Genomic DNA, 23,936 nt, shown 5'->3' with positions numbered 1-23,936 from the left:
AGAATCCAACCTCGGTTACGCTGCACCTCCTTGTCTTTGTCCTTCATCACCTTGGATCTGAAGCAGCTTCTCCGTCCTTCCTTGGCCTTCGCATCCACGACGTTTCTGTGAAGTACAAGGAAATAGGTGTTTTGCACAACACCCCTCAGTTCGGATCTGTCTGGTGTTTCCTTCGGGTTAGGCTCCAGTTCTGCATTTGTGGCGGGAGGAGCACAGAAGTGCTGTGTGTCTTCCTCAGGACCTCATAGCAGCAGACAGAAGAGTTTTCCCATGACTAGTGATGTTAAATCGGGTAACTTACGAGGTGGTGACTGTCCTGATGTCTTTTGTAAAATTATGGTTTTCCCCCTATCATTTAAAATATATGGGGAGATATTTGGAGACCGTGTACAGTCTGCTTCTCATCACACATCCACCTACCAATTTCAGCATCCTGGCATGATTCTTAGTGGTAGTAACCAAACGGTGATTTTTCTAATTCCAAGATTCCTCCCACATTTACCGTTTGGGATTCTTCTGTAAAACTGAGCTTTTTCGCCTTCATTATTTGTTTATTCATTTATTTATGTCAGTGTGGACTCATGAGTTCTTATTCTGTGGGTGATAGTTCATTACGAAGCCCATTTATTTTGTTGCTCAAACGGTTCCTAATGTGGCCCATGTTCCTTCAGGATGACTTCTGTGTCCTTTTGACATCATTCTCTGAGCATGTCTCTGCTTTCCAGCCCAAGAAGGCGTCACAGGCTCATCTAGTATGTTCCTTGTTCCAGTGTTAGAAAAAGCCATTTTCCCCAAAGAGCCCTGATGGTTCCTTTTAGTCGAGAATTATATTAAAAAATCGAGTGGAGTGAAGTGAATTGAAAGTCACTCAGTCGTGTCTCTTTGCGATGCCATGGACTGTACAGTCCATGGAATTCTCCAGCCAGAATACTGGAGTAGGTAGCCTTTCCCTTCTCCAGGGGATCTTTTGAACCCAGGTCTCCCACATTGCAGGCAGATTCTTTACCAGCTGAGCCGGAAGGGAAGCCCAAGATGTGTCAGGAGTGGGATGCTGTTGGCTTATCATTGCTCTCAGGCCCACTCCATGAGCAGAGTGAGGAAATTAACATGCGAGGGGTGTGTGCTCACACCTCTCTGTCTTTCTAGCTCCGAAGCTGTTTCTCCTTCTGTCTCTCTAGCTCTTTCGATTTCTCTCTTTCTGTTTCTCTTCTCTGCATTTCTTTCCCTTTCCATACTTCCATTTTATCTGTATTTCTGTCTCTCTCTTCTTAAAAACCATGGGTTCCTACTGATGCTTCTGATTCCAGTTCAGCTGTCCAGCACTCATCTGAGTCTTTTCCGTTTCTGTATTTGTAACTTCCTTCTCTGACTGTGAGAAACTGAGCACTCATTATTCACAATTGCTTGTTCATTCTTATAATACTCAAAATTTAGTTTCAGAACTGCTAACCTACACGATCGTTTAAAAGAAAATTTAATATATACTTGAGTTTTCTTTTAGAATGTGTGTTTTTCTTTCTTTTTTTTTTGTATTCATAGATAAACTTTATTCCAATGTTTACATAAAAATGAGTTGATGTCGAACAGGAAAAGGTTTTTACAAAGGGTTAAAATTTATCAAACAACAGAACTTGGTCCTTCCCTTTAGTTTGAATTCAGTTGGCTGACGCATCGTTATTAGTATCCACCCTCACTAATCATTTTCATCACACACAGTATCTAAACGTCTTCAGGTGGCACTTCCTATTTCCCTGGAAGTCCCTTAAACTGCTTTCAGTTACAAGAGAAGGGCAAGGATTTTATCGGCTCATACTCTACTCCACTGGAGGCAAAGATACGTCTCTCAATTCTCTTGTTTAAATTGTGGTTGTTGGCAAAGTGTCCAAATGAAGAATTTAATGCTAACACACAAAGAACATAGAAAAATATGGAACGCTTCACGAATTTGCGTGTCATCCTTGCGCAGGGGCCATGCTAATCTTCTCTGTATCGTTCCAATTTTAGTATATGTGCTGCCGAAGCGAGCACAGAATGTGTGTTTTTAAAGGGCAAGAATTGTTATCCTGTAATATGTTAATACCTAGCAGTGGTTTCTCTTGTCATCTTTAACTTCTTGATCATTTTAATAAATCATGCTTGTTTCTGTTAAGTGTGAAGGCAGTATGTATCTTCAGAGTGGGAGAAATCAAAAGTAGTACTCAAATGAGTAGTGCTCTTCTAAACCAATTTAATAATGAAAGCATCGGTTGTCTTCTTAATTATGGAAACAACTTGGTTATTTTTTTTAAAAGAGCTTCCAAGACTATTTTCTTTTTCTTAGCATTTTAAACCTTTCAAAGAAAAGTCTGACTTTAGCGCCAAGCCTTTCAAAGAGGACCACGGGTGTTCTGCGGGATCTTAAAAATTCCATCTCTCCGCGGTGCAGGTGGGATGGAAGGCTATTTGGTGACTGCCCTCTGGAAAAGAGGACAATGTTTCATGCGTTTAGAGAGCTTTTCTTATTACCTTTTTTTGGAGCAAGTTTATGAAAAAGCCTAAAAGAGAATGAAATATTTTTGGAGCTGTCTTATTTTACTTGTCCTGAAATTTCCCATGACATGGATGGGTTAGTGAGCTGAATAAGCGGGACATACCTGAAATTTAGCCTAAATTAAGAAGCTGGATGCTACAGAACATGTTCACTTTGAACAACTTCACCTTTTAACATCTGTAACTTACCCCCGTTTTCTGCTGGCAGAGTCTACCTGTGTTCACTCAAGATGTGTACAGATTATGGTATCCAGGGATGTGTGACATTTATTCCAGAAGGGAACCCTCTCTCAGGAGTGTGTTCTGACCTCCTGGTTCATGTGGGCAGGTTAGGCAGCTTGCAGGAATGTTGTTGTAGCGATTCATGCCTTGGGGTGAATTGCTGGTCCTTAAAATTCCTTTCAGGCTTCCCAGGGGGCTCAGTGGTGCCTGCAATGCAGGAGTCACGGGTTTGACCCCTGAGTCTCGAAGATCCCCCTGGAGGAGGAAATGGCAACCCACTGCAGTATTCTTGCCTGGAGAATTCCACGGACAGAGGCGTCTGGCGGGCTACAGTCCACAGGGTCACAAAGAGTCGGGAGACGACTTAGCGACTGAACAACGATAGCACGGTTCCTTTCGACTTCGGGTTCCTTGACTCTGGTGCTTAAGTGAAAGTGAGCGACTGGGACCTCAGCACAGCTGTACCCTGGGTGGCCCAGAAGAGGACTGGCCACCCGAGGCAGACCAGAGGCACTAAAGCAGGGCCTGGGGCCTTGGGGCTAGAATGGGTTTAATTGTAGTAGTGCTGGGTCTCCTGGATCCCTTTTGTCTCATGTCCTTTACTCATATGTCCACCAGAGGAGGGGCACAGTCTCTCGTCGTGGCTGGAGGGGCAGGAGGCGCCACACCAGCGTGACTCGGGCGGCTGTCCTCCTGGTTCGGATCTGGATCAGCCCAGCTAGAACACTGGCCGCCGCTTCCCGGAGCCCAGCAGCCCAGCCTCGTGCCTGTGGCCTGGGGTGGGGGATGGAGAGTCTTGGCTTCTTCATTTTCCGAATTGGTGCAACATGTAGGACTCCAGTTATGAAGCCAAGACGGTGAAGCCTTGATCTAGATTAGACTCTGGGGCCTCGGAGGACTCCTCTTACCTGCTCTTGTAGCGGCCGACTGGCCGGGGTCCTGGTGACTTGGTTGCAGGGAGGGGATACGAGCCAAAGAGCCGGTTCCACTCCAACCTTGACTGTGCACCCAGAGCGGGTCGAGGTGGGGCTTCAACACGTGGGCCTTCATCACACAGTCTAGAAAATGCCTTTAAAGCTAGGTTGAGGGGGCTTCCCTGGTCGTCCAGTGGTTAAGACTCCATGCCTCCACTGAAGGGGGCACAGATGTAATCCTTGGTCGGGAGAGGAAGATCCCGCATGCCACACCAAAGATTAAAAAAAATTAACTGGATCAAGAGAATGTGAAAAAATCGTTAGGTGAGTTCAGAATGGAAATATTTGAAGAATTGGTTTCTAGGAGGGACAAATTCTAGACCACATACATAAATGTGAGTGATGTCTATTGCCAGAACTCCCAGGTAAATTTGTAAATAGGTTGTTTTGGGTTTTTTGTTTTTTTTTTTCAGTTATAAAAAACAGCTTCCTACCTTGTTTACTCAGATGGTTGTAAAGTTGCGCAACTTTCGCTAAGAACTAAAGTATGTTCTAGATGCCAGAGGGGAGTGGGGGGATGTCTTCCAAAGGGAAACTGGAGAGCAACGCGAAGTCTCCGACAGGCACACACATTACTGGTGAGGAGGGGAGGGACTCTTGGGGCAAAGAAGCCGTCACTCCTGAAGGAGATTCAGAATCAGGGCACGGCATGGTGTGCTATTTGTTATGAGTGCCGAGAATGCAGGAGTGCCAGTGAAGCTGAAATCCCAGTGCCTGAAATCCCCGAGGTTATGAAATGTTCACACTTCCAGCACTTGCCAAACCATCATTTCTTTCAGCCAAGGCCCCAGACTTCACAGGGCACCTTTGCTTGCCTAGAGTGACTCGGAAGGTGTGCCGAAGCTCGGAAGCTGTAATAACCAGGAGAGGCGATTTCGTGCGTCTCCTCTTTGTTGAGAGACGACCCTCTCAGTTTGTGTTTGCATCACTGCTGTCATCCGTGTGTGACCGTTGCCGAAGGGGGCGGTACATGGTCTGCAGCCAGAGCTGCCCGGGGAGGAGCTCTGCAGTTAGTTGTAACTTGTGTTCAAACTCAGCTTGGCTGTGTCAGCAGAGTAGTCGCTACAGTTAGGCCAACACGAGTGTGTCCAGTCTTTCTGCTGGTTATTTTAACTGATACTTAGAAGAGCTGTCCCATTTCTGAATGACATTCTTGGCCTCATAGGTGAAACAATTTGCTCTACTGTGGGGGAGGCATAAAGGACAGTGAGGACCGTCGGATGGTTTATATTTATTGCACTGCCAGGCCTGTATGATGTTTACGGCATTGCAGGCATCCTGTCGTAGTCTAATCTTGCAGAATTTGTGTATAGGAGTAACTGGAAATCACCGCCAGCCCTGTGCAGAAAATGGCACAGGAGCTCAGACTTCGAGGGGTGACTCTCACCATTTACCCCATTTTACAGGAAAGGGAGTGGAAGCTTGTAAAATCGATATTTACAAATCAAAAGCTAGTGGCAGGTCAAGTCTAGAACTCCTGACTTCAGTCCACTTGAGTGCCTTGTCCATTCCTGTGGTGTGCCTTGATTCCAGCTCTGCTGAGGGTAGTGTGTTAAATGTCTCATCTTTCATGGAATAAGGGCTTCCCATGTAGCTCAGTTAGACAAGGCTGTGGTCCTAGTGTGATTAGATTCACTACTTTTCTGTGAGTATGGTTTCAGTGTGTTTGCCCTCTGATGCCCTCTGCACTCAATATGCCAGCAAATTTGGAAAACTCAGCAGTGGCCACAGGACTGGAAAAGGTCAGTTTTCATTCCAATCCCAAAGAAAGGCAATGCCAAAGAATGCTCAAACTACCGCACAATTGCACTCATCTCACACTCTAGTAAAGTAATGCTCAAAATTCTCCAAGCCAGGCTTCAGCAATATGTGAACCGTGAACTTCCTGATGTTCAAGCTGGTTTTAGAAAAGGCAGAGGAACCAGAGATCAAATTGCCAACATCCGCTGGATCATCGAAAAAGCAAGAGAGTTCCAGAAAAACATCTATTTCTGCTTTATTGACTATGCCAAAGCCTTTGACTGTGTGGATCACAATAAACTGTGGAAAATTCTGAAAGAAATGGGAATACCAGACCACCTGACCTGCCTCTTGAGAAATCTGTATGCAGGTCAGGAAGCAACAGTTAGAACTGGACATGGAACAACAGACTGGTTCCAAATAGGAAAAGGAGTTCGTCGAGGCTGTATATTGTCACCCTGTTTATTTAACTTATGTGCAGAGTACATCATGAGAAACGCTGGACTGGAAGAAACACAAGCTGGAATCAAGATTGCCGGGAGAAATATCGATAACTTCAGACATGCAGATGACACCACCCTTATGGCAGAAAGTGAAGAGGAACTCAAAAGCCTCTTGATGAAAGGGAAAGTGGAGAGTGAAAAAGTTGACTTAAAGCTCAACATTCAGAAAACGAAGATCATGGCATCCGGTCCCACCACTTCATGGGAAATAGATGGGGAAACAGTGGAAACAGTGTCAGACTTTTCCTGGGCTCCAAAATCACTACAGATGGTGACTGCAGCCATGAAATTAAAAGACGCTTACTCCTTGGAAGGAAAGTTATGACCAACCTAGATAGCATATTCAAAAGCAGAGACATTACTTTGCCAACAAAGATCCGTCTAGTCAAGGCTATGGTTTTTCCTGTGCTCATGTATAGATGTGAGAGTTGGACTGTGAAGAAGGCTGAGTGCCGAAGAATTGATGCTTTTGAAGTGTGGTGTTGGAGAAGACTCTTGAGAGTCCCTTGGACTGCAGGGAGATCCAACCAGTCCATTCTGAAGGAGATCAGCCCTGGGATTTCTTTGGAAGGAATGATGCTAAAGCTGAAACTCCAGTACTTTGGCCACCTCATGCGAAGAGTTGACTCATTGGAAAAGACTCTGATGCTGGGAGTGATTGGGGGCAGGAGGAGAAGGAGATGACAGAGGATGAGATGGCTGGATGGCATCACTGACTCAATGGACGTGAGTCTCAGTGAACTCTGGGAGTTGGTGATGGACAGGGAGGCCTGGCGTGCTGCAATTCATGGGGTCACAAAGAGTCGGACACGAGTGAACCGTTCTGATCTGATGTAGCTCAGTTGGTTAAGAATCCACCTGCAATGCAGGAGACCCGGGTTCAATTCCTGGGTTGGGAAGATCCGCTGGAGAAGGGATATGCTACCCATTCCAGTATTCTTGGGCTTCCCTGATGGCCCAGCTGGTTAAAAATCCACCTGCAATGTGGGAGACCTGGGTTTGATCCCTGGGTTGGAAAGATCCCCTGGAGAAGGGAAAGGCTACCCACTTCGGTATCCTGGCCTGGAGAATCCCATGGACTATACAGTCACAGAGTCAGACAAAGCTGCTATTGAGTAAATGATTGCTGATTAGTTTTCAGCCTGTTGACAAGGCTGACACCTGTCTTAAGATAGAGGAACTGCATTTACACTTTCAGTCATCAGGAATCTGCAGGTTACAGCAGGTGTTCATTTTGCAGTTACTTGATTTCTGGTAAGTCATGTTTATTTTTCAAGTTATAGTGAGTAGTAAAATCTAGGAATCTCAAGTGGGTCTAGTAAATACCAAGTGAAGTCGCTCAGTCTTGTCCGACTGTTTGCGACCCTATGGACTGTAGCCTACCAGGCTTCTCCGTCCATGGGATTTTCCAGGCAAGAGTACCAGAGTGGGTTGCCTTTTCCTTCTCCAGGGGATGTTCCCGACCCAGGGATCGAACCCAGGTATCCACATTGGAGGCAGACGCTTTACCCTCTGAGCCACCAGGGAAGCCCCAGTAAATAGCAGATCTGAAGATAATTAAAAATGTCAAAACTCTTAAATACTTTGAATCTATTAAAAAGCACTTAGAATGGTTTATTTTAAAAATACATGTAACAAAGTGTAACTTACTGACAGTGCCCTAAGATGGCTGCGCACACGTGTGTGTGAGAGAGATAGATTCACGTGTATGTATACTGTTCTAAATTTGTAATATGTAGAAGAAAATTTTTAAAAAGATTGCACATACAAATGAATTAGTACTTTCCACTATAATCTTACACAGATAAACTTGATAGAATTAATTGAACTATTATACATTTCAGTACAAGGATTTGAAAAGAAATAACTTGGCCATCTTGTAACTGACTCTTTCTAAATCTGAAAAGATTGGTTGGTTATCTCACTGAGCTCATTTCTCATCATATTTAGTTGATAAATGCCAGTGTATTTTAACTTTTATTGCCAGGGAAAGTTAAAGTAGGCTTATCCGGTTATTTTGTTATGATCATTTAGAGTTAAATGTAAATGTTGTAATTTTGAACGATTATTTTTCATCTAAATGATATTTAATATTTACATTGCTTAAAGCATAAGAGTTGGTACCAGAAGCCATATCTTTGATGGTACTTTCTTTTAACCAGAAAGAAAATAATAATCTTAAATATATTAGTCTTTTCATAAAAGCTGAGGTTAAAATTTTTTTTTTACTTTGCCTTTTATTTTGTTAATCTTCCTGTTTTCATCTGAGGGTCTCACTTTCACAGTCCGTGCTAACTGCTGTTTATTCCTAACTTTATTTTCTAATAATAATTCGAGGCGTAAATACAGGTTGTTCAGCTTCACGCGATGTCACGCAGCCCACTGGTGGAAAGAAAAATCACATCTGAGCGAGCCCTTGGGCTTTGTCGTTGTGCTCGTGGGGCTGACCCTGTCTCATTTGTCCCGCTGAAGGTTCCGCAGTGGTGTGCTGAGTACTGCCTTTCCATCCACTACCAGCACGGGGGTGTGGTGTGCACGCAGGTCCACAAGCCCACGGCGGTCCAGCTCGCCCTCCGCGTGGCAGACGAGATGGATGTTAACATTGGTCATGAAGTCGGCTACGTGATTCCTTTTGAGAACTGCTGTACCAGTGAAACCATCCTGAGGTTGGTCTGGGGGGCTCCCTCGTGCTATGCCCGGTATGGCTCCTGGCTCATCCTCTGCAGTCCCAGAAGAGCGTGTTCTTTGCGTTCTCTGCTTTAAGCACCAGTAACTTGTATAACAGTAACTCATCTCTCTGTCACCAGCCTGACACCATCAGAGATCCCCTGTCTGTAAACTTCTTCCATATCTTCCCACATCCTCAGCAAAAAGTTCTGACTTGTTTTGGCTGGCCCCAGAGACCTTCTGGAGCTCCAGCTCTGGTGGGTATGTAAGAGCTGTCCATGTGCCAGCCACGGTGACACGTGGTTCTCCGAGTCCACGGGCCTCGATACGTTCTTCCATCCGCTTGGAATGTCCACGCCTCTTCCAGGCCAGGCTAATTTCCTCCTCGTCGTGAACGGCCCTGTGCAGAGGTCACCCGCTCTACGAAGACCTCCTCAACCCTCCCTTAGTGTAAATTAGAAAGCTCTCTGCTGGACTCTGCAAAATGTCATATCAGCCCTTCATGTAGGCATTGTGGGTCAGCGTTTCTGAAACTACTTTTCAGGTGCTTCCAGATTCCAGGGACCCTTGTCAGTAGCTCCCACAAGTTGTGAGGGGGAGAAAAAAATCCTTTTATCTGTTTTTAGCTTCACTGTGAGATTTCCTTTACACAGAGGGTTCCAAGAGTTTAGCAGAAGGAAAAAGAAAAGTGGAAAAAAAAAAAAAAAAGCTCTGCTCTGGGCCAGTTTCTCAGGCAGGTTTCCATTGCAGCCCTCATGGAAAGATGAGGCATCCCAAGGGCGTCAGCTGCCCAGGCGCTGCCCGCCCACCCCGGGGGCTGAGACGGGGGTCTTGGCGGCAGTGTGTCTGCCCGTCTCTCACCCTCTTGTGGGCACAGCAGCGCACCAGGGCACACCCCTGGGAACGCCCCCTGCTGGCCTCGCGTGGATGCTGCGGCATCCCCTGGCATTGCATAGCCCGGCAGAGGACCGTGGGCAGGGCTGGTCTCTGCTCACTCGTACCCCCAGCGTCTGACGTGCTGGTCCCATGGAGGGCATGCAGCACCCGTGATGATGGAAGGGAAGGCTAGCGCTGGTCCCCGCGGCTGCTGCAGACCCTGTAGAGTGCTTCTCACTCCCAGAATGCCTGTAGAACTCACTCAGTTTGCAGTAAGCTGCTTTCCCGCAAACGTTTACCTTCAAAAGTAGAAGACATCAATCCTCAGGCCGGTGTTAAACCACAGGGGACCTTTCCATCAAGAGCCCTGGGACTTGCACTTCTCGAAGATATGTAACCTTCTCTTACTAGCGCCATGATGTCCCCGAGTCATTGTGTTAGTGTGTGTTTATAAACTGTTTATTATGCAAATAGTAAACGTACAAACCTCCCTGCTTTGGGGAACTCACAGACAAGTTGAGGAGTTGGGCAGGACATGCACCCTTGAAAGGGTAAAGGATCCCACACTCAGCAGATTAATTTTTCATCCTTTATATTTTAAAGTGGCCTTTCAAGTGGTCATACTTTTAATTAAAGGACAGCTCTGACTAGTTTACATTTAATAGATGTGTTTTTATCTTAAATGCCATGTCAACTTCAGAGGAGAAGGCAATAGCAACCCACTCCAGTACTCTTGCCTGGCAAATCCCAGGGACGGGGGAGCCTGGTGGGCTGCTGTCTCTGGGGTCGCACAGTCAGACACAACTAAAGCGACTTAGCAGCAGCAGCAGCAGAAACTTTAGAAACCTTATGAAAAGGACTCTTGGATGTGGTCCCTTTTAACATGAAATCTTTTGGTGTTTTTATCTTATTAATGTAGATCAAGTGTACATATATATATATATATATTTAGAAAGTCATAGAGATAAACACTTATGGAGTAACCCAGTAATGTCATCAGGGCAGGTCAGAGACACACCTCACCTTTTAAACATCTGTTATGGGTAGGGACTTGGCTTTCATGCTTTACGGGGAAAACCCTGTAGGACTGTAGGCATTCAATCCTTACAGCCAAAGGCAGGACTACAGTTTCTGTTGACAATTTTTTTAGCTCTTTCTGCATGTAGCTTTCCTTTCTTAACGTAGAAAATAGCCTTCAGAAGCTGTGGAGGAGCTGACCCGCAGCACACCTTAGAAGGCAGAGGGGAACTAGCGACCGCGGCAGGTTCTGGTGGCTTCCGCATCTGCCGGGCTGCCCAGCCGTCGCGTCTTTTCCCTTCACTTCCTGGGCAGGCTTATTGCTGGGACGCTGCACTTTCCACCCTGACGTTGCCCAGCCAGTGCAGAGTCAGCAGATACTCTGATTTGTTGCTCACAGAGTTTGAGTTGCAAGCAAAGGGGCCAGAGCTAGTGAAAAGCCCTGTGTTGATAAAAGAAAGTCATCCTTTCTTTTCTTCCTGTTGCTCTGTGCTCCAAAGAGCAGGTGGCGTGGCTGTGAAATGAGCATCTCTGCTCATTTCAGAGATGCTCAACTGTTGCCTTGCCTTGCCCCACCTCTCTGCTTCTGCTTCCTCATCACTGAGCCGTGGTGGTTGCCACACATGCTCAGGGGATGTTGTGAGAACTCAGGGAGCTGCTGTGCGTGCCTGGTGCGTGGGAGCACGGTGCCCGTGTTAGTGATCTGCGTGACTAAAGAGGTAAACTCCAGCCATGTTCATTGCCTGGAAGATGCGTGCTCACCATAGTTACTGATAAGTTCAGATTGAAAAGCTATTTAAGTAAGAGGCTCTAAGGGGGACTGTTGACTATGGATGGCAGTGTTCTTATTTGATATTGTCTTTTCCATTTTCTTTGTACCTCCTTAGCATCTAATCTGTTGGGCACATAATAGGCAGTTAGTAAATATAATCTTTATGCCACTGCCATTTTTCTGGATTCTATATAGAACAATGTAGTTCTTCTTTAAGCTTTTTTCCTGGCTTTTTTCAAACCAGTGGATACTTGAATATCATATGCCTAAAATAGTCTTTGAACTATTAACAGATATCACAATATCTTGTGGAAGTGATACATAAATTTCAAATAAGAACCCTCTAAAGCACAGATTTTTTTTTAATTATCACATTTTTAAGGTCAAATTCAATAAATATAATTTTAAAAATTAATTAAACTTTCCTATATTATGTTCTTAGCTTTCAGAAATTTAGTCTTAAGAATTTAAGGTATAAATGACATTTCCAAGATATATCCATCTTTTTACATAGTCATCAGGGACAGCATTTTCTTAAGTACTGTACACATGATCTTATTAATATAAGGTAAGAAATAGGTCTCTGTCTTATGTAGAAAGCTGGAGGTTTGTGTGCTAAGTTTTAGGATCGATCCTTAGTATTCCCTTCAGTTCAGTTCAGTTTAGTCGCTCACTCGTGTCCGACTCTTTACAACCCCATGAACTGCAGCACGCCAGGCCTCACTGTCCATCACCAACTCCTGGAGTTTACCCAAACTCATGTCCATTGAGTTGGTGATGCCATCCAACCATCTCATCCTCTGTCGTCCCCTTCTCCTCCTGCCCTCAATCTTTCCCAACATCAGGGTGTTTTCAAATTAGTCAGCTCTTTGCATCATGTGGCCAAAATATTGGAGTTTCAGCTTCAACATCCGTCCTTCCAGTGAATACCCAGGACTGATTTCCTTTAGGATGGACTGGTTGGATCTCCTTACAGTCATCCGAAAGGCCAGGTCTAGCTTGCTGAGTCTCGTAGTTTAGGTGAGTCACACTTCTCCCTTTTTGATTAAGCCTGGACGTTTTTCCATCACATACATACCTCTGTCTGGCAGAGAAGGAGCATTTCTTCCTGTCAGATCAGTGCTTAAATGAGTTTTGCTGAGAAAGGAATAGAGATTTCATTTCTGACATTAAGGAAGTAGCACAGACTAAAATAACTCGTGTTAAACAAGAGCCAGTAGCACTTACATCACTGTATCAAACTGATGAATCTCAGCACAACACCTGACAGCTAGGTTTTGGATGCAACTGTTTTTATTTTGCATGAGGTATAGTACTGTAGTATTCAATGTATTTTCTTTCTTAAGTTTGAGAAAAGGAATAATCAGCAACTTATCACTGCTTGTTTGGTAAGACAGACACAGAATGAGAACAAGTATAGGAGAAGGGCAGAAAGCACATGTCTGATTGATTCCATAAAGGTGCAGAAAGGGGGAACGTGGGCTTTATTATGAATCCATGGTGGCCACGGAAGCAATCTTTATAATTTGATGATGGCGTGGGATGTAATAGATCAGTTCAGTTCAGTCGCTCAGTCATGTCCGACTCTTTGCGACCCCATGAATCGCAGCACGCCAGGCCTCCCTGTCCATCACCAACTCCCAGAGTTCACTCAGACTCACGTCCATCGAGTCAGTGATGCCATCCAGCCATCTCATCCTCTGTCGTCCCCTTCTCCTCCTGCCCCCAATCCCTCCCAGCATCAGAGTCTTTTCCAATGAGTCAACTTCTCATGAGGTGGCCAAAGTACTGGAGTTTCAGCTTTAGCATCATTCCTTCCAAAGAAATCCCAGGGCTGATCTCCTTTAGAATGGACTGGTTGGATCTCCTTGCAGTCCAAGGGACTCTCAAGAGTCTTCTCCAACACCACAGTTCAAAAGATGTAATAGATATTCAGGCTTAAGTTGACTCTCTCTGTTACTTTATGAGCATATGCAGGATACGTAACCTGTCTGAACCTCAGGTTCCTCTTTTACAAATAATGGGATAATAGTGTCTACCTGGAAGGTTTACTCTAAAAGTTAAATGAGAACTATCATTTAGTTCGACTGAAGGACTGATGTTGAAGCTGAAACTCCAATACTTCGGCCACCTGATGCAGAGAACTGACTCCTTATAAAAGACCCTGATGCTGGGAAAGATTGAAAGTGGAAGGAGAAGGGGACGACAGAGGATGAGATGGTTGGATGGCATCACTGACTCAATGGACATGAGTTTGAGTAAACTCCTGTAGTTGGTGATGGACAGGGAGGCCTGGCGTGCTGCAATCCATGGGGTCACAAAGAGTTGGACACAACTGAGTGACTGAACTGAACTGAAGGATACAGAGTCAGCAGAGGGAAGTGGTGCCAGGGGCGCAGCCCACAGGAACCAGGCTAGGCGTCCAAGAGCCCCTCCCCGTGGACTCACCTAGCACACACTTCGTCCCTCCAGCTGTGAGCTGTGACGACGAGTGTGAAATGCTGTCCTGTCAGGGGAACTCATCAGGGACTCTGTGCCAGGGGTCTGTGCTGGGCACTGGTCACATAGGCACCCTCTGCCTCCTGCTGTATTCTAAAATTCTGGACTGCCAGAAGGAAAGCAGGTTGGACCATATTACAGACAGTAAGCCTCAGTTCTGGGAATGTGAGAACACTCCCAAGTCTAAGTTCCCAAATGCCAGCCAAGGGGCACCCTTGCAAGCAGGCCTTTCTACAAATAGCCGTTTCAGACCTGCCATAGACAGGGACAGATAAAATAAATTCTTTAAATTGGCATAAAGCTTATGGTTTGGCTTCCTCAAGGAATAATGTAGGTAGATATGTGAACGCTGTCAGAAAGATGATGTTTGTATGGTTCTGGATGATTAATAGGTATTTGTGATTATTTTTAAAAAACCTCCCAAGAACTACTGGAAAATTCTGTTAAAATCACTACTGACCCCTTCCTTCTCCAGGAATGCTCCCCAGTTTGCATGCTGCCCTCAAATAGGTGATTACTTTTTAGGTGCTTTTGTGTGGGTATTATTTGGGTGACATTTCAAACATGTTGATGCTCACACCTTGGTGATGTCATCTCCCAAAAAGTGCCAGCAACAGAGTCCTCCTCCTGGACCCACCGGGCCAAGAACCTGAGCCAGGACAGTCATCTGTGTACGCGCGTGCTCCACTGAACAGTGTGTGCTCCCGCTTGACGTTCCGTTTATGGAAGAGGGGAAAACTCTTACCCGACAGGAGTGTTTTGCTCAGGGTAGATGTTCAGTGTAGCTCTTGTTAATATCTGTAATAAACATTTAAGGCAGAGGTCTCTAACCTAAGGTTTAGCGATGGTCTTTAGAGGGTCGGCGAACATATGCAAACTGTGCTTAAAATTTTTGTTTATATGTATTTTTCGGTTTTGAAGGTCTGTAGATTTTATCAGCTTAAAGGAATATTGGCCCCGATCAAGATTTTAAGCTCCCAATTTAGACAAAAGGATGCTAGACAGGCATTTTTGTGGCTTATGTCAGGAGTTTCTTGTATGATCTTTTTCATGAAAGCATTCTAACGTTAATGTTTCCTCTTTGTAGGTATTGTACTGATGATATGTTGCAAAGAGAAATGATGTCCAATCCTTTTTTGGGCAGCTATGGGGTCATCATCTTAGATGATATTCATGAAAGAAGCATCGCAACTGACGTGTTACTTGGACTTCTTAAAGATGTGTTACTAGCAAGACCAGAACTGAAACTCATAATTAACTCCTCACCTCACCTGATCAACAAACTCAGTTCTTACTATGGAAACGTGCCTCTCATCCAAGTGAAAAACAAGCACCCCGTGGAGGCTGTGTACCTTAGTGGGGCTCAGAAGGAGTCTTTTGAGTCTGTTTTACGCCTTATCTTTGAAATTCACCGCTCGGGTGAGAAGGGCGACATTGTTGTCTTTCTGGCCTGTGAACAAGTAAGTGAGTGACACTCCAACCTTCCAGAGTAATAAGGTTACTACCGGGAGCCTTTGAACCTTGCTGGGAAGCTTTGAATAACATACAGGTTTCAGTTTGCTAATTAGCTGTTTAAATATTTGGTTCCGTCACACCTCATTTCTCTATACTTGGGAAAAAGGTTCGATAGAGTAAATAAAGCCTGTGCTTGAAGGGTGAACAGGGAACTGCCTCTAAAAGCAGGAATTGTTCTGAAACAGAACGAGGAGGGGGAGGGGGGAGTCCGAGGAGCTTGTGGGGTGATCTCCAGAGTGTTCCTGCCCCCCAGGCAGTGGGATCCTGGGCTGCCCCAGAGGCTCGCCGTGAACTCTCTCAGCAGAGGGGACACACTGGTACGGCTGCCCCCCTCATGGCAAGAACAGGTGCTGGAGATGCAGAACATAGCCTAAGCGATTGGCAGAGAATCAGGAAGCAAAAAAGGTGTTCCTACAACAGTCAGTGGAGAATTAGGCAGAGCACTAGAGTTTACGGCACACCCAGAGGGCTGTCTCCCTACACTGTTCTTAAAAAGATGAATGAGAAAACGCTTCACTTGAAACTGTCTTTCCAGAAGCACAACTGGGACATGTACACCTGAGCGTGTTACTGCCTTCAGACAGTCAGGGTCCGCTTGGGGTTGCATTTGTCTAAACGCAGTTACCCTGACCCTGCTTCTCTCTCTCCCACTGCTCTGAGGGCCAAATCTAAAAACTCCAGAATCTTAACAGTTAGACTTTCTTCTTAGAGACTTACTGCCTGGCCTTTTCCTCCCTGCCCGTCATTTCACTCCGAGTAAAAGCCCTACCTTTTAGACCATGACGATTCCAGTGATTAAACAAAAACCAAAAGGAAGCTGCTTGCTACTGGCTGAGCCACCCGCTGAACAAAGACAAGCACCTCGTCTCTCCATCAGCGCCTTCAGCGTGCACACGCTTTCTGAAACACCTTCAGGAGTGTGTGTGCTGCTTCACAGTCAGCATGAAGGATGACTGAGCCTTTAGCTTTGAGACCTTTAGATAGTTTTCTCACAATGTAAATTTTATCTGTTTCTGTAAAGAAGGTAATTCAGAATCTCTAGTATGTGATAAAGTACAGCATATTTATGTTTTTCGTGTATAGCTTATACAGTTTCTTGAGTAGTAAATCTGCCTGCTGCAGTGATATATTCTATTATCGTTCCCTAATCATGCGTGATTCAAGATATTCAAGAAAGTCCTGCGGGAAGAAATAAAATGATTAAGGAGACAGGGAAAGGATTTCTGAGAACAGAGGTTTTCAGTGTAACTGGGTAAAGCCTCAGGAAGGGAGGTAGGGCGGAATTAAAGAGTCTAAGATATTAGAAAGTTAGAGCTGCCAGGTTAAGAGAAGGCATATGTCTCAATGCTGGGGACAGGGGCAGTATAATTAAGACTGATAGGGTGAGTAGTCATCTTCAGAGTAACCAAAAATTCTCAAATGGATTTTTGAAAAATAAAGCTCATAAGAAAGTTGGGAGTAGTATTTGATTCTTTAATAGAAGCTATAAGTAATGCCATAATGACTTTTTAATTGTCAGACTTCAGAAGATGCATTTCTATGTAGGATAGTAGTAGAAGCTGTAAAATCCACAGGGCTTAGAAGGGTATAGAATCTTCCTGGAAGTCAGACTGGAAAGACGTCTCCTTAAGAAACCGTCCGTCCTGCAGTCTTAAAGTCACGCATGTGGCAGTGCAAGGAAGGCTCGGGGCAGAGTTTGCAATCTGAGCCTCTGAGCGTGAGGACTCACTCGTCCTGGCAGCGGCTGCTGCTGTGGCCGAGTGGAGCACGGGGGTCTCAGGGGGGTCTCCTCCTCGTCCAGCAGGCGGCTGGTGGGCAGAAGGACAGCTGTCCTGCAGCTAGAGCATGCCTTCGCTGGGAGCCAGCGATCTTCCTCGCAGCCCAGCCTCAAATCCCACAGCTGTTACCTGGGTTTCTTTTCTGCATCTATTCCCTGACAAGCTGAACACAGCTCAGTATCCTGATGGACTTTTCTTTTTTCTTTTTTACTCCTCATGTCAGGATTAACTGGCATAAGATACTCTGCTGTGGTCTCAGAATTTGTCTTTTGGAAAATTTTGTCTTGCCCTGAAATCCATGTTAACAGCTAGTGACCATCTTTCCCCTTGCTGTTTGAATCTTTCTTGATTTCGATATACAGCTTTAGAATCTGCCACAGCAAACCAAATGTCGTATGAAAACAAAGCCAAGCAGTCTAACAGAAGTGTACTACTTGTTTTTTTTTTTTTCTCTTAAGAAATCCATTTTAAAGTGCAGAGATTCCCTCAGTTGTTTTGCTTTGGTGAACATCAGGGGCCTCCCGTCTTCCCTAACCGCGGGCCTAGCCCCTCGCGTGTGAGTTAACACCCACGAGCCAGGCTCTCCCTGTGTCTTGGGCTCAGTCGAGACACGGAGGCCTGCGTGTTTACAGGGTGTTGCTCCTAACCACTTTACCGTCTTTTAACTTGAAGAAAAAGTGAAGTAGATTAACTGGAAAACAAAAATAAAGACAAATGAGACCGTCTAGCCAGGTGGTCATGCAACTTGAAGCTGTCACAGGAAGGTGCTCTTGGGTGGAAGGTTTTCCTGGAAAATATCCCACCTGGTCACGGCCCTTGCCTCTGGGGCTGGATGTCTTCCTTCAGCACAGGGGGCTGCGTCTCCCACCGTTGTTGCAGGTGTGATGGGAAAGCCCTGCGGACGCAAATGCTCTGAACACCTTGAACAAGAAGGAAATGAGTAGACAGTTTGACGCACCAGTTGAGTATCTTAGGCACTTTTTAAAAATTCTCAAGATATGACCTCCAAGCTTTTTGTCATCTGAGCTTGAGGAATCTAAAGTAGATACAGTAATGTTTCTATTTTGCTCTGCTTTTGATTTCTCTTTGAAGATTTTTAAAAATTCTTTTTCCTCCCCACTTGGAACAAAATTCAACATTAGAATCCTGTTATAACTGAAGTTTTAGCAGCTGGAAGCAAATGAAAAATGACAGGCCTCGATTCTCAGAGAAAGAGAACTATGGCAGTGCAGTTTGAAGGTTTATTTTGATTGGACACTTGTGAGTGGGCTGCTGGAATGGAGCCTCCTCTTCCAGCTCAAGTAGCTGTGTGTGCCAAGGTTGCCACCTCCCCACCAGAAGGAACGTACCAGGTCCCTGTGAGGCCTGGGCAGCAGCCACGTGCAGGAGATGCAGATCAAGGACTTACTCTCCTCTCTGCAAATCTCTAAGCTTGCCTCACTGAATATGTGACATGATTAGAATGATAAAAAAAAAAAATTGGAATAAATAGCTTTATTCTGATTATTCTAGCTGGCAAGCTTTCATTCTTTACAGTCAGTAGTCCTGCTCTTTGCTTGGTTAAAAAAAAAAAACCTGCCCCAAGTAGACCAGCTCCATAGGAAAGGGAAGTGTGAGCAGGAGGAGGTGCCCAGATGACTGCAGCGTGGGCCACAGCCTCTGCCCTGCTTCCTTGGGGTCTCTGGGGTAATGGGTCAGCCCAGGTCTTGCTACTTTCCAGGCAGATCTGTCCGCCTGCGAAGGCCTTGAGTTAGTTAAGTCCCATCAGACAGGTGGTGTGGAGGGAAGGAAAGATGAGCTGGAGCGCTGGACAGGAGCCTCAAATCTTTATAAAAGTCACAGAAGGCATTGTTTTACTTAGACTTTTAGTGAAATCTAACCTAATGAAATGGGGCTTCCTGTTGAAGCTAAAACTCCAATACTTTGGTCACCTGATGCAAAGAACTGACTCATTTGAAAAGACCCTGATGCTGAGAAAGATTGAAGGCAGGAGGAGGAGATGAGAGAGAATGAGATGGTTGGATGGCATCACTGACTCAATGGACGTGAGTTTGAGTAAACTCCGGAGTTGGTGATGGACAGGGAGGCCTGGCGTGCTGCGGTTCATGGGTTTGCAAAGAGTCAGACGACTGAGCGACTGAACTGACTGACTTCCTCCATCTGGTAGCTAGACCCTTAAAAAAAAACAAATTTTGGAAACAAATTTAAAAGGTGTAAGAATTACATTGTGACATCTTTCTTATATGAGGTTGCAGAAATCTGGTTGTGATTTGAGAAAAATTTAATAGAAAAGTACTGTGTAAAATGTCTTGCTTTTTGAGCATTTTGCAGTAATATACTTGTTTATAGTTTTAGGGCACATAATTTACTCTTTTTCAATGTATTTGATAATGAAACATTTTTAAATTCCTGAATCTTGCAAATATATAAATAACAGTGATTATTTCCTGCCTGCTTCATTGCATTTCTGTTTTTAAAATGCTAAGTGCTAGTGGGTAATCATTTTCAGAATGACCCAGATTAAAGTCCTGATTATGGGACGTGTATGTATATTTGCTTCTATTGGAAACCTAGAGATTGCTTTACAATTCTTAGTTCTGCCACCATCAGAGCTCAGTGGTGCATTCTCACCGATCTGAAAATAACTTTTGTTGCCCTGTCATTGTTAACAGAGGTGAGAAACTGCCTTAAGCTAGAGAAATGCGTGAAGGCAAAGACAGTACATTTCACAAAAGGAAAGCCATTTTGGACTAAAAGCAATGAAATCATTTATAAATTATATTTAACTTCCCCAAAGAAATGTTCTTACACAGTTATATCTTCTTTTTGTATTTGATGATACCTATAGACAACAAATATTTCTTTCCATAAATACATTATGCAGCTTTTGCCAAATTTTTTAAAATATTTTTTTATTTTTTAAACTTTTGTATTGGAGTATAGTCGATTAACAAAATTGTGATGGTTTCAGGTGGACAGAAAAGGGACTTAGCCATACAAATCCATGTATCCATTCTCCCCTGAACTGCCCTCCCATCCAGGCTGCCACATAACATTGAGCAGAGTTCCCTGTGCTGTTCAGTAGGTCCTTGTTTTGCTTATGTTCTATGTAATATGGACAAAGTTGTTTATAATGTACTTTATTCTCATGGATGATGTTCTTGTTTTACTTTAGGATATTGAAAAAGCCTATGAAATTGTCTGCCAAGAAGGATCTAATTTAAACCCAGATCTTGGAGAGCTGGTAGTTGTTCCTTTGTATCCAAAAGAGAAATGTGCACTGTTCAAGCCAAACGACGAAACAGAAAAAAGATGCCCAGTTTATCAGAGACGAGTGGTGTTAACGGCTAGCTCCGGAGAATCTTTGATCTGTAGCAACACAGTCAAGTTTGTTATTGATGTGGGTGTGGAGAGAAGAAAGGTAATTATTATTGAGTAGGTAACTTGCCTAAATTGAGTAGGGCAGTTATCAGACTGCTGACCATTGTCTTGGGTTCCTATCACTTTGCGATCTGGGGACCCCTCTGTATCTGGCCATGTGTGCAGAGAAGCACTGTTGCATGTGGTAACCAGAGTCTTGAGCACAGGTGACTGCCTTTCGTTAGCAGGTTGGTTGTCTGGAAAATTAAATTGAGGTGCTAACGGAAAAAGTTTTAAGGAAACGCAACTACTAACGCAAATTACTTGACTCCCAAGCTAATCTTTGCTTCCATACATGTCTTAGGTGTTTTGGTGGCCTCTTTATCAAAGTAATAGCATCTTCTCCCAGGTAATTTACTGGAGATTAGTTTCAAGTACACTGACTTTTATTTTAGAAAATTTTGGCTTTATCATTGACATGGTAAAATTCCATCCTAAATTTTAAAATGTATGCTTTTAATTACTGTCCTTAAAAATTAGGAAAAACGGAAATAGGATGGCTCAAGCTCTCAAAGACAGTGGGGTTTCAGAAGTCCTAGCCTGTAAACTGAAAAGAACCTGCCCTGAGTATTGCTCCATTTACTGCCATGAGGTGCTGTGTCACTTTTATCCCCGTAGGAGATTACGGGTCTCCTAAGTATCCTTGATTACTATGACAGAGCCATTCCAGCCATTAGGAGGGTTTCCTTGGAATCAGTTTGGCTTGACCTTGCAGAATTAATCCACCATTCAGAGAACCCAGGCTTATCACTTACCTTTAAACTTAGCCCTGAGAAGAATCACTGTCAGTGCCGTCTGTAGCTTTATATTAGCCTATCGGACCGGGAAGGCCCAGCGTGCGTTATAGAGGTGAGACCGTGGGGGTCACAGTCCACTTGAATAGAAGCTTGAGGAAACGCGGCACTGTCAGAGGATCATCCTTTTGTCCACGGGGCACGTGAGTATCTGTCCCCATCGGGCAGCGTGGCGCTTTGAGAAGTGGCATCCATGTTTCAGCAGACGATGCAGAGCCCTCATATTTATAGAAGCCACAGTGAAAGCAGACAGCCCTTAAATTCATTTATCAAAGCTCTTGCAGTTTCCATTTCAAGGCAAGTGAAACAATAGCGAATGTCGTACAAAAGGAATGAGTCAGTAGCAGAGCAGTTCATGAAGTCAGGTGCTGCAAACAGCAGTCACTTCAAGACGAGCGAGCCCGCAGGGTCTCGAGTGAGCCAACCCTCAAGCCCCTGTCCTTCCGTTCAAAGGTGTACAACCCCAGGATCAGAGCAGACTCGCTCGTCACGCAGCCCATCAGCCAGAGCCAGGCCGAGACCCGCAAGCAGATCCTCAGCGCCTCCCCCTCAGGTAGCCCCGCGGGCCCCGGAGCCACGCACGGCGGTCCCCATCTGCTGGCGCCCCAGATGCGTCAGCCCCGTCTTTGCCCGGTTTCTTCCAGGAAAACTCTTCTGTCTGTACTCCGAAGAATTTGCCTCCAGGGACATGCGGCCGCTGAAGCCAGCAGAGATGCAGGAAGCCAACCTCACGAGCATGGTGCTCTTCATGAAGAGAGTGGACATCGCGGGCCTGGGCCACTGCGACTTCATGAACAGACCCGGTAGGTGCAGGCGCGGGCTGGCAGGGCTCCTGGCTGCAGCCCTGCCTATTTAGCTCCTGCCCACCCCCGTCCTAAGAGTGGGTGGCCCCCTGGCAGAGCAAGCAGCCCGGGGCTTTGTTTTGTCCTGAAGCATTGTCTCCACTAGAGGTAAACATTCTCCGAAGTCATCTAAAATTTTGTAAAAAAAAAAAAACCACCCTCTAGGAAATACCCGTCCTGACAACTGGAAAGTTGTCGCCGTCAGACACAGAGACACAGGGAGACAGGTGGCCAGGCCATTGGAAGCCGGGGTGGCGCTGAGACCTTCCCTAGAACCATAGGGGGTTTAATATTGAAACTCTCCCAGTAAAGACTTGGAAGACCAGTTACTTTGCTCACCCTTGCAATCTAAGGTTTTTAACAGACTCCTCCCTAGAGGAGCAGTGGGATCCCCAGGAGAGGGACCGGGTGAGCTCCTCGTCTCATCCAAGACAGACCTCCTTCCTCCTCTATAGCCATCTCCTCCCTGGGAGCCGTCTGTTCTTGCAGGAAAAGGGTCGCTGTTCTCCAGCAGAAGCTCAGGCATGCAGGGGAGAGAGGCCTACAAGGAACACATGTAAAGAAGGCCTTGGCATTCAGGTTCTTGGGAAAATTAGCACATCACCGGGATAACAGCCATGCGGTCCCAAGCCTTAGGCTTGACCCTGAGGGTATCAGCCAGCTTGGTTTGGCACAGAGCTTCCCCATCTGAGAAGAGGTTCATTAGGCCTGGTCCCTTCCTTACTAGCTGAAGTGATAGATACATTAGTGATAAACGTACCTTGCAATGGCAGCTCGGAGGAAAGAAGCAGTCACAGGAAGATTGTAAAACGTGTATAAGCAAATGTAGGCAAGCAAACTCAGAACGCGTTTTTCTTCTACAGCAGTGGTTGGAGGGGACTGGCTGGGGCCCTGGGGGGTGGGTGATCAGGTCCAGAAAGGCTGGGAAACCAGGATTCCTTTAGCCATGAGCCCTTACCTTGCAAATGGTGAAGCCCCCCCTGCCCTTGGGTCTCGCTCTGGTCCCTGAGGGAAAAGGAGTCTGGAAGGTGGGGGTGGGTCACTCACATCCATTTCTCCAGTCTCTCCCCGGAGACCCCACCCAGCCAGTCATCACTCCAGACACCACCCCCTAAAGAAACAGGTTTTATTTTTGAAAACTGCTTATGCTGGGCTTCTCTGGTGGCTCAGACGGTAAAGCATCTGCCTGCAGTCCAGGGGAGACCCAGGTTTGATCCCTGGGTCGGGAAGATCCCCCGGAGGAGGAAATGGCAACCCACTCCAGTACTCTTGCCTGGAAAATTCCATGGACTGAGGAGACTGGTGGACTACAGTCCATGGGGTCACAGAGAGCCGGACACGACTGAGCGGCTTCACTTTCTCTTTCACGTTGATTGCCTGGCATCTTGTTTTCGTTCCAGTAGTTACTTGGTGGACCAGCATGGTGAGAGAAGAGCAGGCCTTGTAACGTCCAGGATTTTAAAAAGCAAATGGCACAGCAGAGCCAGAGTGCAGAGGAACTGCTGTGTTTCTCATGGTCACCCGCTGCTGCTCACTCCGTGCGTGGGGCCCAGAGCAGAGAGCTGGGAACAAAAGGGCGAGGGAAACGATTTATTCTTGTCTCCTGGCAGTATGCATGTAACTGTTTCTGCTGTGCTTTGGGGAAATACAACTGTGGATTAACTCTGACTCATCGTTTTGAAAGGGGAAAAAAAAAGATGATGGTGGCAGCTGCTGCATTTAATGCCGCTCATAAATGAAATATGCAGATGCAGCAGAGCAGCCACCCTCCACAGGACTCGCGAGCCA

The 23,936-nt window shown here is 45.5% G+C and overlaps 1 protein-coding gene and 1 non-coding gene across 6 annotated transcripts in view; one reads left to right on the top strand and one right to left on the bottom strand.

Moving 5' to 3' along the window:
* DHX32 (DEAH-box helicase 32 (putative)) overlaps window positions 1-23,936 on the top strand; it is a 53,762-nt gene that overhangs the window by 19,892 nt on the left and 9,934 nt on the right. For 2 of the 5 annotated variants that reach the window (XM_086378410.1, XM_086378409.1), the window contains 5 exons: window positions 8,441-8,634; window positions 14,887-15,259; window positions 20,268-20,513; window positions 21,760-21,859; window positions 21,951-22,109. In XM_086378410.1, the coding sequence (XP_086234536.1) occupies window positions 8,558-8,634; window positions 14,887-15,259; window positions 20,268-20,513; window positions 21,760-21,859; window positions 21,951-22,109 (955 nt within the window). In that variant the 5' untranslated portion in view covers window positions 8,441-8,557. Of the gene's footprint in view, window positions 1-8,440; window positions 8,635-14,886; window positions 15,260-20,267; window positions 20,514-21,759; window positions 21,860-21,950; window positions 22,110-23,548; window positions 23,811-23,936 lie in introns of those variants that run through there. The other 3 variants (XM_086378413.1, XM_086378411.1, XM_086378412.1) reach the window with 3 other exon arrangements.
* LOC147344525 (U6 spliceosomal RNA) lies at window positions 1,922-2,028 on the bottom strand. The gene has a single exon (XR_015155900.1). It is a non-coding gene; the product is annotated as a U6 spliceosomal RNA (small nuclear RNA).

The sequence above is a fragment of the Bos grunniens genome, chromosome 26 (assembly GCF_055505025.1).
Source record: "Bos grunniens cultivar Pamir isolate PY7600 chromosome 26, Bosgru_T2T1.0, whole genome shotgun sequence".
NCBI lineage: Eukaryota > Metazoa > Chordata > Mammalia > Artiodactyla > Bovidae > Bos > Bos grunniens.
The sequence above is the reverse complement of the archived record's forward strand: the minus strand, read 5'-3'. Positions and strand labels throughout refer to the sequence as shown.